Below are 13,818 nucleotides of genomic sequence, written 5' to 3'. Positions count from 1 at the left end.
CCTCTGGAGACAAGTGAAATGAAATAAATAATTCAGTGACCTAAGGGTAAAGGCCGCTGAAGAAAAGATGCACTTCCCATACCTGTCCATCATACGGGACTCCTTGTTTGGCGGATGGACAGAAGAAGTGGTTTCTGCCAATTCCTTCTTTGTGGCTTCCGCAACCACCATAGCATCAAATGGTACGCCCTTAATTAGAAAAGGTTTGTCAACCGATGCACTGATAAACTTATTAGGCCTCCGTGGAACTGGTTCCATCGATTCTGGGGAGCTCCACACCTTTCGACTTACTACACCTTGCAGCGGGTCGAAGGGCGATGACACCCAAGAGATGGAGGGTCAGGAACCAAATGCGTCCAGGTACATGGACTCATCTTCAGAAAGGGAGAGGGATTTCCAGCCACCCTTCTACTTAAGGATTTCCAGGATGTCTGAAAAAGAGACATCCTCAGAGGGTGACCGTGGGGACTCAGATTCTGAGTCCTCCAAGTCCATGTCCGATGTTATACAAGTCCTCTTCTGAGGAACCTCCTCTGAGGGGTGCTCTGGAGAGGTTTTCAGAAGAGGGGGGTTGCCCAATGGGGCATCCTAGGGCATTGGTTCCCTACTCCTGGGGAGGAGGGGTGGTTCGGTGGTGGACAATGGCCCAGAAGGGGAAGGAACAACTGTAGTCGAGGGTACAGCAGTGTGAGAGGACAGCACACTCCTCATCACCTCGAAGGCACCGTGATCCCAGCCCGACAGGTTCTCCAGCTACGAAGAGCCAGGAGATCTCCTCTGAACCAAGATTATGGCTCCGAGGCCAGTGTAGGCACCAAACTCACTTGCACCGAAGCTCTGATTGGGAGAGTAGGATCTGACAAGAGTCCGATCTTGCTTGCTCCCCCCCCCAAAAGCTGACAAGGGAGCGTCTGCACCTAGATCCCTCGAGAGAAGGAGATATTGAAGGGATCGGATCAGATGATGGATACGAGTGATCCGTGGTTGTTGGATACGAGTGACCTGTGGTCTTCGGATCCGATGGTTCCACCACAATGATCTCCATGCACTCTGGCTCTGAGCTTGGGTGAGGCGGAGAAGGAATCAATGACAGGGTAGGTTGGACAGTCAGCTCCACTTCCATATGGGCTGGGCTCGATAACATTTTTGCCAAGGCCAGTGTCCTGAGAAGCCTCTTCACCACCCTCTCCACATAGTCATCCGAAAGGCTCCTGAATGATTGAGAGGAATGGATGGACGATAGGTGATGGCCTGCCACACACTGGAGAAGTGGGGACTGTGGCACGGAACACATCGGTCCCAAGCAGGGAGACCTAGATCTTTTATGGCTCCCAGATGATTCCAAAGGTACTGATGGAACCGATGGAGATGAAGCCTTGTCGGACCCGATAGATATTGGATCCGACAAACTAGACGGTTTGTCTTTACCCTACGATGGTTCTGAGACCGGAGCCAACGAAGATGCCAATTTGGGGGGTTTGTCTGATTTTCATGCCCGAGTCCCTTCCTTAGATGCCTCGAATGGCCCTTTCAACAATCCTCTCAAGATTAGCTTGTTCTTGCACTCCTGCAGGACTCTAGAGATAAAACCATGACAAATGGAACAAAAGTCCTGCAGGTGAACAGCTCCCAAACAGTACACGCAGCTGGTATGACCATCAGTTAGAGACATCTTTTGAGATGCAGGAATCACATTTCTTGAATCCAAAAGGGATGGATTCTTTAGCAACTTCTTTGGACACATTTACCACAAAACGCAACAGCGACACAAGGTAGTATAATAGAAAATATGGAGACACACACGTCAAAAAACAGACACCAGAAAGTTGTTTTTTTTCCTAAGGAGAAAGAAACGGAAGGAGGAGAGGCTCTAAAGTAAAACGACAACTCCTCCAACCAAGGAGATGCCTCTAACTTAAACGGCTAGCTCCTAGTAAAGAAGGGAATAAGGTAGAGCCCTCCAACTAAAACGGGCTGAAAGGGTAGGACGAATCCTCTAACTTTAATGGATTCATAATTTACAAAGGAGGGAGATGGTAGGCCTGAAAGAAAAGGAAAACGACGGCCTCAACAGCAAACTGCAACTAAACAAGCGATAGACAGTGGGCTAAACAAACAACAGATTGAACTAACATATGGAAAAAAATTGTGCTACCAAAAAGTAATATTTTACGAGAAAATATAATAGAAAATTCAACTTAGCCTGAGACAGTCGTTCGCAATCCTGAAGCTTCAAGTGGCAAACGAGATCTGGGTAACTCTCACTAGGCATGTTGGGATAGGGTCTAGCCTCGAGCCAGTGGAAACTCTCGAGCTTTAGAATGCGTCCGAGTCAGAGCAGAGGATCGGCTCCAAACCCAACCAGCAAGAAGGACGGCAAGATAGGGACAACAAAACATTACATATTACGTGCCCATGCATCTGCATCTGTTTGTCGCTCTGTCTTTCTGACTGTTTCTCTGCACCACAAACAATGTTTCATGCTATTAAATTTGTATTACTTTACAATTAGAAAAGATTTGCATTGAAAACTGTCAAAGAAATAGTTAAGGTATGACATTGTGTACACGATATATCAACATCTATTTAAATGCAAATGAAACTACTAAATTTAATGAACCAAGGAAGAGATTATAAGGTGAAGAAATGTCTGACAGACAGTTATGCTACTTATTCAAAGTATATTTGCCTACTAAGGGAAGAAAGTACTTGCAGTAACAATAAAGAGAGTAAAAGTATTTAAAATATCTGGCAGAGTAAATACATCACTTTGCAAATTTACATACCGTTTGATCTTGAAGGAGATTTCCTTGGCGGATATATTCTACTGCTGCCTCAAATGACGTCAAGCAATAACCTAGCTCATCCTGCACTGAACTGGTAATCCTGAAATTCTTAATGTAGCTTAGATTTGCCATCCTGTAAAACAGTATTCAACAAAATAATGATGTTGTCCACATTCTACATGTTGAATTTTATACTGCATAATCGATACTATGGCACAAATAAATTAATATATTAGCATTTGCACACCTGAACAGTGAGGAACAGGAAATTACCATTATTCTGTAATCACTACCAAGGAAATGTTGGCATGCTGAAGCTAGCCAAATGATATGCAATACTCATCTACAGCAAGTAGGTGCATTATTGATTTCAAATTACTTTAGAAACGACCCTGTATGAAACTAATACATAAGCTCCAGTCTGCTTCATGGCAGGATGCGACTTCTGAATTCCCAAGGTAACATCTTGCATTTGAAACATTAATGTATCTGTGTGTTCAAGTGTTAAGCTAGTAGATGTCATGCAGCTCCAACTAAAGTACTCAAAATCAGTTACAACATTTTCTTAGCATCCCAGTAATACCCTGCCTATTTAACAAAATTACTACCAGCAGCCTATTTGATTCCATTTCTTTTTCATCTTCACTTCCTAAAGGCAGGAAATATGACAGGGAACCTTAAATGTAAGCTACTTTTACGTGAGTAAAAGAAAATAAACTCATTCAAAAGCATACTGGACCAATATGTGCTCACTGCCACAAGACAAAAGTGTTCTGCGAGTATATTTACTATAACCATAAAGATTAGTAGTAGGATCAGAGCTGAATTAGGATTCATAATAAGAGAGAGAATTATTAAGAGAGACAGACATCTGACAGTACGGACTGACTTCTTAAGCTCCAGACGACTCTTGCATAATGACAGATTCTCCCCAATCCAAGGATGTCTGTAGGACATAAATAAGTACGGGGAGATATACATATGTCATCTTCAGTTCTTTTTTTCGTACTTTTTTGTTGTGGGGGGTGACTGACGTAGTCACCTACAAGCATGCCCATCAAGCCTTCAAATCAGGTAGAAAGGTAGTCTCTTGGGGTCAAAGTACTTGTAAATTTGAGTAAGAGAGTACCTCAAAGAATAGGGTTGAATAACATCCCACCTAAAATAATGAATCAGAAGAAAAAAGGCAAGGTGAGAGGAGAACATTTGTATCACAGGAAAGACTCCTTGTACTCAAACTTCTATTTACAGTGGGAAAATTCACACAACTGTACTACATACCTCAAAGACTACTTTGTGCTGCAAGACTTCCAAGATGGCTGCATACTGAGTAACAGCTTAATTCTACCTCTCACAGTGTGAAAACAGAAACCTAGCAGAGAAAGCCAGTAAATCTAGACTTCTGGGTAAATTTTGGTAACTGGCTAGTAAGTAGCCTGCCTGGATGCTAGGAAAAAAGAAATACAAAGTACATGAAGGAAAATCAGCCACAAAAGGCAACGAAAAAACAGACTGGGAAAAGTACTGTAGCTGTTCAGCAAAAAGCAGTGCAATCTCCAGACATGACTTCCAGTAACCGAGAGGACAATATAAAACAATTGCACACAGACCTGACTAAAATAAATTAAACACTGATGGAGTATATCAACTTAAACAATAAATGGAAGAAGGTTTAAACATATATTCAAATAAGTTGATAAGACTGCAAAACAGAGTGTGAAATGAAGAAAAGGGTGGCTATGTGGCTGCACAAGAAGAGACATTCAAAAATAATACAATTACAGAGGACAGAGCACATAGGGAAAAAAGTTATGTTCTTACCATCACATTCCATCTGTGTTGTTGTCTTTCATCTGTCTTTAACCCATGGGTTCAGATCTGACCTCGGATTCAACTCAGATGCGTTACATAGCTTGGATCCAAGAAGTGAGCTCCTCCTCCTCCACCCACAATTTCCCACTCCAGCATCACTACCTCAGATTGAGTTAGCTGAAACAGCCAGAGGAGAAGAATAAGAAATATGTATACCAGAAAAAATAACACACCATCTTCAGGAACTCAAAGATGACCAGGAAATGGTCTGAGCTCCATCTCGTCAGTCCTTGAAAACAAGGAAGGGGGGTTGAAGACAGATGAAAGACAACAACACAGATGGAACGTTATGGTAAGAACATAAGTTCTTTACCTGATGTTGTTGCTTTCATCTGATCTTCAACCCATGGGATTGAGACCCTAGCTACTTAGACCCTGGGTGGCCCTAAGAAAGGATGTTCCAGAGCACAGTAGAGCCAAAGGACGCTCGGCTTCTGGAAATTATGTTCAATTTGTAGTAGTTGATAAAGGTATGAGGGTTAGCTCACGTAACTGCATTACAGATGTCATCTATGAAAACTTTGGACCAGAATGCAGAGGAGGTAGAAATGCATCTGGTGGAATGGGCTTTCACTTTGTCTGGTAAGGGAATACATTTTAGATTACAAATCAAGTGAATACACTTGGAAATCCACTTACAAATTGTCACCTTTGAAACCAGTTCTTATAGTCTGGACTTTGAAAAATAGACAAAATTGATCCAACTTGCGAAAGGATTTGGTTCTATCCAGATAAAATCTCTACTGTCTATGTATATCCAGAGAATGGAGTTGGTATTCCCCTTTGGTTTGGTAGTTGGGGGAAAAAACGGTAGGTTGATCTGCTGATTGATGTTGCCCTTCAAAAGCAACTTTTGGGACAAATGAGGGATTAGTGCAGAGACTAACTCTGTCCTTATGAAAAATAAGGTATGGGGGCTTGATGCATAATGCTTGAAGTTCTAAAACTCTCTTTGCCGAGGTAATAGAGCACCCCAGAGCTCGAAGGACCAGGTTTGTCAGGGGGCACAGAATATGTAGAAATTGTCTGATAAGAAGCTGCAATGACAGGATTCATGGGGGGGGGGCTTGAACTGTAAAGTGTCGAGACGTGCTCCTATAAAGTCTAGGACTTGTACTGACTGGAGATGTGACTTTTTCAAGTTGACAGAAATTCCCAAGTACTGAGATAGTTGTAAGATGCAATTCCTGGCTAGCAAGAGTAGATATCTGGTAGAAGCAGCTATGAGCCAGTCTTCCAAGTACGGGAATACTTGGAAACCCTGCAGTCTGAGATGGGCTCCCACTACTGCCATGACTTCGGTGAACACCCTGAGGGATGTGGAAGACCAAAGGGAAGTACTCAAAACAGGAAGTGACTGGCTCTCAACTAGAAGCAGAGAAATCGTCTGGAGCTCCGGTCCATCTTTGTATAGTAGTATGCATCCTGGAGGTCTACGGAGCATATCCAGTCATTCTCCTGTAACGGGGAGAATGGACTGAATAGTGACCATCTGGAACTTTGTTTTGGAAACAGATTTGTTCAGACCTGTGAGGTTCAATATAGGTCTCAAGTCCCCCATCTTTGTTGACACCAACAAGAATCTTGAGTAGATGCCTGATCCGGACTGGTCTGGGGAAACTGGTTGGATGACTCTTTCTTAGCAGACCAGAAATTTCCACAGCTGCTGCCTCCCTCATATTGAGTGGAACACCTGGGAAAGTTTTTCTGGGTCTGGAGTAGGACAGAAAAGGAATATTGTACCCTCTGTATATGATGGTCAACACCCAACGGTCTGTGGTGATGGCTTCCCAGGCTGTTGGGTTAAGTGACAGATGGGCCCCCCTCCAGGGTTTAGCAATTGGGTAACCCCTCAGGGATGCAGAAATGGTTTCTCTGAGAAAGGTTCTCAGGAACTCTGGTTTCGAGTACCCCCTCTGCCCCTAAGGCGGCGTCCATTGCTTCCCCCTCTGCCTCTGGAAGAAACCTCTCCCCGAGACTGAAAGGAAGAGCTCTGGGACTTCCGGAACCACAACTTCTTACCACCATGCTGATTCCAGGAAAAAGATCTTTGTGAGCTAGCAAAGTGGATCCCTATGGCAGAAAGCATCTTCCCATCTTTCTCGCTCTGAGAGAGTGTGTCGTGAACGGATGGACCAGACATGGCTGATCCGTCAAAAGGGGCGTTGGTGAATAACACCATGAAGGGTTCATAAAAACCACAAAATCTGCATCCAGGCATGGCATCTAATAGCAATGACAGAACCAGCTGCCCCACAGGTTCCTTCTGCAGTATGTGAAAGTAGCCTCATAGAGGTGCTGGATATGGCAGTGAGGGTGGCCAGCTTAGAGGAAACAGATCTCTTCTCTTCACTCGTGGACCCTGTGGCAGGCTGAGTAATCTCTTTTATTAGATCCTCTAAAGCCTGTTGATATGGGCCAAACAGTTCAGTGCCATCAGGGCAAAGGTTGCTGAAGAATAAACCCGCTTCCCGAATCTGTCCAAAGCCCTAGACTCCCTGTTACAGGGATGGACAGTGGAACTTTCTTGAGCGAGTTCCTTTTTGGTGGCCACTACAACCACCATAGCATCGACAGGGATACCCTTAGACCAATGGGGGTTGTCTAGGAGAGCACTAAGGACCTTGTCATGATGACGGGGTATTGGCTCTACCGTGTCCGGTTCCTTCCACACCCTGCAGGAGATAAGGTCTATCAAGGGATCCACGTGGCGGGGGGGGACGGACACCCAGGAAGTAGAAGGTCCTATTCCAAAGGCCTCGAGGAGCACTGATTTTTCCAGATTAGGGTTTTGGGTAGACCACCCACCTTTCTGCCCCAGGATTTTCATGATGTCTCCAAAGGTGGGGATCTGCGGGACCCTTCTCCTGCCACAAAATCAGTGTCATCGGTGAGGGGACTCTGGAGGTGATTTCAAGTGACTCCTCTTGCACTTGTGCTTTCCGTGGGTCTCCTCAACAAGAAGATCTGAGGAGTCAATGAAAGGCTGTTGGAGTTCCAGTTGCGGAGCAAGGCTCGAGACCTGAGAAACGGTCAGTCCCTGAAAGGACAGGAGGAATGCCTGCTGCACAGATACAGAGGGAACCAACAAGGTGTCCAATGCTGGGAGTGTCAAGGCTCTCAATGGAGTGGAGAAAACTCTCTGCACCAACTCAAACACCAAAGGAGAATGAGCACCCGAGGATAACTCCACTGGAGGTGAAGCCACTGGTGTTGAAAATCCCTAGGCCCCAACCACCCCCAGCACCAAGGAGGCCGTTGGAGCCAAACTGTCAAATGTCGAGGCACTGAGAGGTAGGGACGGATCCAAAAACCTTGAACTAGAAGCCCATCCCTCAGACTCGGCACTGATGTCGTAGCTCCGAGAGTCTATCAGTGCTGAACTGGTCGGAACTGAAGCACTCAGAGCTACCGTCAACATCAAGGTAAGAATAACCATCGGCACCAAGGTCTCGACACTAAGCATCTTTGGACCAGAGGGTTCCGAAGCCAAGAGTTGGATTGAAATTGGAGCCAAAGGTAAAGGCTGGGGTTGGATGCTCACAGCTACAGAGGGAGGCAGAGCAGGCAGAAACCTTAATTACATCTGTGCACCCAAAAAATGCATCAAAATCTTGTCCATGTTGGCACTGGTGAAGGAGCGAGAGGACCTGGCGGATGAAGCAATGGACTCCAGTCTGGAGTGTTGCCTGGGGGGGGTGATGACCAGGGAAGTGAAGGCAGGAGCAGGTTCTGGCTAGAATCTTGGAGTGGTTGGGCAGGGAGAGGAGCACTTTCTCTTGGGGGAGGGAGAACAAGAAGCCCCGGAGTCAGTAGGCCTCTTGTGGGGCCTGTCTTCCTTGGGGTTTGCATCTGAATATTTGGATTTGGCTGGGCACTCTCAGTCAGATTTGGAAGGAGTTTGGGGTCCTGAAGTAGAAGGCCTATGTAGAGAAAGAAAAGAGGAGCAGGCCCTTGAAAATAAGTTTGCTCCTTCTGTCTATCAGCGCTTGTTGGTTATAGCCCATGCAGATAGAACAGGAGGACTCTAGGCAACTAGCACCCAAGCAATAAACACATAGGGTGTGGGTATCGGAGGATGGTATTTTATGGCACACCCTATGCATTTTTTAAATCCAGCCTTGGGAGCTTTTGGATATGGCTAGAAAAGAAAAAAGAAGTAAAGCCGGTCTAAGATTTTTTTTCTTTTGAGCAAAGAACGGGCCGAAAGAAAAGTTAAGAAGGAAAGAAAGGTGGAGAAAAGACAAAAAATAGTTACAGTAATCAAATAACAATCCCAGGAGGAGCTCATCTGGAAGCTGCTAATTGCTATTGCAACAAACGAGATCTGAGGTAGTGATGGTGGAGTAGGGAATTGTGGGTGGAGGAGGAGAAGCTCAGTTCTTGGATCCAAGATATGTAATGCGGCCGAGTCAGATCAGAGTTTAGATCCGAACCTATGGGTTGAAGATCAAATGAAAGCATCATCATCAAATCTTGACATTTTCTGCTGCACCCGAGAAGCTGGAAGGAACAGAGTATTAATTTTATGAAACCACATACAAGCAACTGGACTGCTATTCCACAACAGGAATTAATTAAAAGGGCACTCCGTGTGTATGCTCCAAACCTGGATATGAGAAAACAACTTAGATCTTTTAATAGTAAAGATGTAATCTTACCAGCACAAGGAGTTGATTCTGACAAAACTGTGACAGAAGGACAAAATACTAAATATGGGAGACAGCAGAGTGTTTGTGGAGAATGACTACTCATTGTACACCAGACAGAAGAGGAGTAAATTTATCCCATTATTCAGGGAATGCTGAGAAGCAGGTATGAGATTCAAACTGCTGTACCTAGCTATCTTCAAAATATTTTTCCCTGGAGAAACAAATTAATTTTTTGATGAAGTATATGCTAAGCAAGAAGTGCAAAAGTCTCTCCAGATGATTCTGCTTCTTGTTCTTCTAGTAATAAAGACCACAGACAGACTTGTGCCAGTGAAACCTTTCCAGTGTTTCAAAAGAAAATGCTTGAGAGAGGGAAAAAAAATCACAAGAGTTGTCTAGAAGAATCAAAATTACGTTGGAAAGGAAGCTCGGAACAGGGTTTGGAGAAGGAGACAAACAGAAATATAACAAAATATGGAAATATTGGACTTTCTTGGACTATGTTAAACTTAGGGACTCAAACATATGTCCTACTTCATGGCATTAACAGACAAAGAATAAAATCAGTAAATTGGAAACTGACTAAGTGGGATTACAAAGCAATAATTACATTTGTGAAACATGGCAAAAAGAATATTTATGTAAAATCTTACCATAACCATAGATGTTCTTCTCTTCCATGTTGCAGTATTCTTAGTGTGGGATTCTCCATCTCAGGTGACCCTAATGTTGGCTCCTTATACAAAAGCTTAAGCCTGGTTGCTGTAGGTGTGTAGGATGTCACACCACGGACCTTAAATGTCACTTCTGCATGCACAGATCTCAGAACTTAAATGCCCACTTGGACAGTCCAGTAGAGAGAGCCAAATGATGTTTACAAGAGGTGCAAAGTGCTAATTGCTGGCAAGTCTGGCCTCATTCTAAGGTGAGCCCTATGGTGCTCCTTAGGTCAAAAGGAATAAAGGGGGATGGGTGGGGGGGAAGAAATACTGCAACATGGAAGAGAAGGACATCTATGGTTATGGTAAGATTTTACACAACTATTCTAATGCCCTTCTATTCCTATGTTGCAGTATTCTTAGTTGTGGGAGTGCCACAGCTTAGGAAGAAGAAAGGGTGGAGGAAGAGGTAGCCGATTCCAGAAAGCTTTGCAGGATTGCCCTATCAAATCCTGCCCTGGCTCTGGAGACATGATCCAGTTTGTAGTGTCTGATAAGTGTGTATGGTAGACCAGGTGGCTGCCTCCAGAATGGGGGCTGTGTCCAGGCCTTTGAGGAAGGCTTTGGAGGATGCCACGGCCTTGGCAGAATAAGCTCTTACTCCCTGAAGTGGGTCCTTGCCGTGGTGGAAGTAGAAGAAACAGTTTTTCTGATCCAGCTGGAAATGATTTGTTTGGAGACTGCCTTGACCAGTGCTCTGGGATGGAAGGCTACAAAGAGTTGGCTGGATTTTCTGAAGGACTTAGTTTTGTCTAAATAAAACCTTAGTTGTCTGTGCACATCCAGTGAATGGAGTATCCTCTCACTGTCATTAGTGAGAGAGGTTTAAGAACAGTTAATTCATCACCTTTGGCATGAAAGAAGGGTTAGTGTGCAGGGTCGCCCTATTCTTGAGGAAGATAATGTAGGGTGAGCTGGCCATGAGAGCTTGTAAGTCTGACACCCTTCTAGCAGAGGTGAGGGCCACAAGCAGTATAGTCTGCCTTGCGCACATCTGGAGCGTAGCAGTACTGGCTGGCTCGAAAGGAGGTGGTGTGAATTTTTCCAGGATGAAGTGAAGGTCCCAAGGAGGGGGAACGGGTTTTCTAGGTGGCCTGATGTGCAAGACCCCCCTTCAGAAATTGTTTAACATCTAACCTGGCTAGTAGAGGGGGTTCTAGGGGTAAGCAGGCAAAGAATGCAGACAGGTGGACTTTCACTGAAGAGTATGAAAGGCCAGCCTTGATGAGTTTACACACATAAGTAAGGACCAGAGGGGTATCTGCATGAAAGGGATCCCTGTGCCTATGGAGATATGGAGACACTACTTGGAGAATCTTTCCCATTTTGATATGTAGGATCTCCTTGTAGTTGCTTTCTGTGTGAGTAGGTCCACCTTGCGGAGTAAAACTTGTGGTGACTGCTCTTGGCTAGTGAGAGTAGTAGAGGGAACCAGTGCTGCCTTGGCCAATAGGGACACACCAAGAAGATTTTTGGTTTGTCCTTCCTGATCTTCAGGAGGACTTTTTTGATGAGAGGGAAGGGTGGAAATGCATACAGAAACCGTCCCCTTCCATGAAATGCTGAAGGCATGTATCCTCCAGGCAAGTGGAGAGTGATCCTTGGTGCAGAATTTTTTCAACTGTCTATTCTGGGGGGAGGTAAACAAATCTACCTGAGGCGTGCCCCAACGGTTGACAACGTGTTGAAAAATGTCCCTGTTCAGCATCCACTCATGCTGTAGAGAAGATGTTCTGCTGAGAACATCCGCTTGTTGGTTGTCCTGGGAAGAGATGCATGTTGCCTGCAGGGATAAGTTTGTTTCTGGAAGCAAGGTCCCAAATTTGGACTGTTATCCAGCAAAGAAGGTAGAACTTAGTCCCTCCATGTTTGTTGAACTACCACGTGACTGTGGTACTGTCTGTGAAGATTTGAAGGGGGCCTGGATGCAGGCTTGGGAGAAAGGCTTTCAGGGCCAAAAAGACTGCTGTCATTTCCCTCACATTGATATGTTTCTTTTAGAGGGTAAGATGCCATGGTTCCTGTACCATGAGGCCATTCATGGTAGCCCCCCACTCTAGGTCTGATGCATCTGTATATGCATGTACTGGGTTGCGGTGCTGGGTTAAAGTGGAAGGCCTGGGTTCATTTGTACTTGTTGAATCCACCACCTTAGTTCTGCTTTGAGGCAGGGAAAAAGTGTAATCTGAAACTCTAGAGGGTGTTCGCATTGAGACCACACAGTCTTCAACAAGTACCATTGCAGTTTTCACATATGCATTCTGGCCAATGACAGCATAGGGATGGTGGCTGCCGTCAGCCCCAGGACCCTTAGCAGTTGTCTTGCAGATATCTGCTGAATCTGCATTAGGTCTTGGAAGTGGACAGAAATGGAAAAAACTTTGTTCTGAGGGAGGAATGCCCGCATCAGATCTGTTCTGATCCTGCAGCCCAGAAAGATTTTGTCCTGCTGGGGGGTTAGTGATGATTTTGGAAAATTGAGGGTGAACCCCAGGCTCTGAAGGAGGGAAATGGTGTACTACAGATGGTTTTGTAGGATGTCCTCTCTTTCTGCTAGAATGAGGATGTCGTCTAGGTAGGGAACCTTTGGTTCTGTAAAAGGCTATACCTGGAACTAGGCATTTTGTGAAAACTCTGGGTGCAGTAGATAAAACAAAGAGCAAGGCTGTAAACTGAACATTTGAACAGGGCCCAGTAAAACTAAATTTTCTGTGGGACAGTTTTATTGGGATATGGCAGTATGGCTCCTTCAGGTCAAGTGTGGGCATAAAGGCCTGAGCTGGCAATAGTGGATGAAGGGTTTGTAGGGATAACATTCTGAATGAAGGAACTTTTAGGAATAGGTTTAGTTAGAAAAGACAGATCCCAGTATTGGCCTCCAAGGGACATCTTTTTTGGGGACAAGAAATAATCCTGAGCAAAAGCTTTTTCCTTCCTGTCCTGGGGGACAGCTTCTATAATTCACTGATTCAGAAGGTCCTGCAGGACCAGTGGAAAAAGATGTAGTTTATTTTTGGAGGGGAATGGAATGCATCTTGTAAAGGGCTTTTCCTTCCAAGAGAGGACATATCCTTCTTGTACTACTGCCAGCACCCAGCAGTCTGAGGTGATGGATCTCCACAGTGGAAGGCAGTGGGAGAGGTGGGCTGACAAGGGGAGGTGGGCAAGACAATCACGCATTGTTGGAGCCATTTCAGTCATGAAAGGGCTGTTTTTGAATAGGCTGTGAGGTTTCTAGTCTGGAGATGGTCTGCCTCCTGGTTCCTTTCCTGTGCCTGGAAGAGGATAGAGTAGCTGAGAATGGTATTCTCCTGACAAAGGTAGTCTTAAGCAGGGTAATTTCTGTAATATTTAGGAATGGGAGACACCAGCAGGTGCTTGTTATCTTGAAGCTCTTTACTTTTCTCCTGAAGGTTTTTAAAGAGGTCTGCAGACTGTTTACCAAACAGGAGGTTGTGGTCTAGAAGGGCATCTAGAATTTTTGACTTGAAGTCCTCTGGTAGGGGTTGAAGGAATATCCATGAATATAGTACAGTTGTGTACACTTACCATAAATGTAGATGTTCGAGTATATTCACTGTTGCAGTCATTGCATTTGGATAATCCTGCTGACAGGTTGCCCTCAGCCGGCCTGAATTCCAAAGTCTTGGGTCCTGTGTCGGCTGCTGTCGCCCCTTCCCTGACGTCAGGTTGTCAGGGGTATAAAAGAAGCAGCCAACGCCATTTTCTTCAGTTTTTCTTGCCCCAGATGTCAGGTGCCCCCAAAAAGGGTAGCCAAACTTTATGTAT

The 13,818-nt window shown here is 44.9% G+C and overlaps 1 protein-coding gene across 1 annotated transcript in view; it reads right to left on the bottom strand.

Moving 5' to 3' along the window:
- ANKRD27 (ankyrin repeat domain 27) overlaps window positions 1–13,818 on the bottom strand; it is a 1,716,109-nt gene that overhangs the window by 1,012,681 nt on the left and 689,610 nt on the right. The window contains exon 12 of the mRNA XM_044081882.1: window positions 2,787–2,919. Coding sequence (XP_043937817.1) covers window positions 2,787–2,919 — 133 coding nt within the window. The remainder of the gene's footprint in view (window positions 1–2,786; window positions 2,920–13,818) is intronic.

Source organism: Protopterus annectens, chromosome 8.part1, assembly GCF_019279795.1.
Source record: "Protopterus annectens isolate FY-2018-M chromosome 8.part1, PAN1.0, whole genome shotgun sequence".
Classification (NCBI taxonomy): domain Eukaryota; kingdom Metazoa; phylum Chordata; order Ceratodontiformes; family Protopteridae; genus Protopterus; species Protopterus annectens.
The sequence above is the reverse complement of the archived record's forward strand: the minus strand, read 5'-3'. Positions and strand labels throughout refer to the sequence as shown.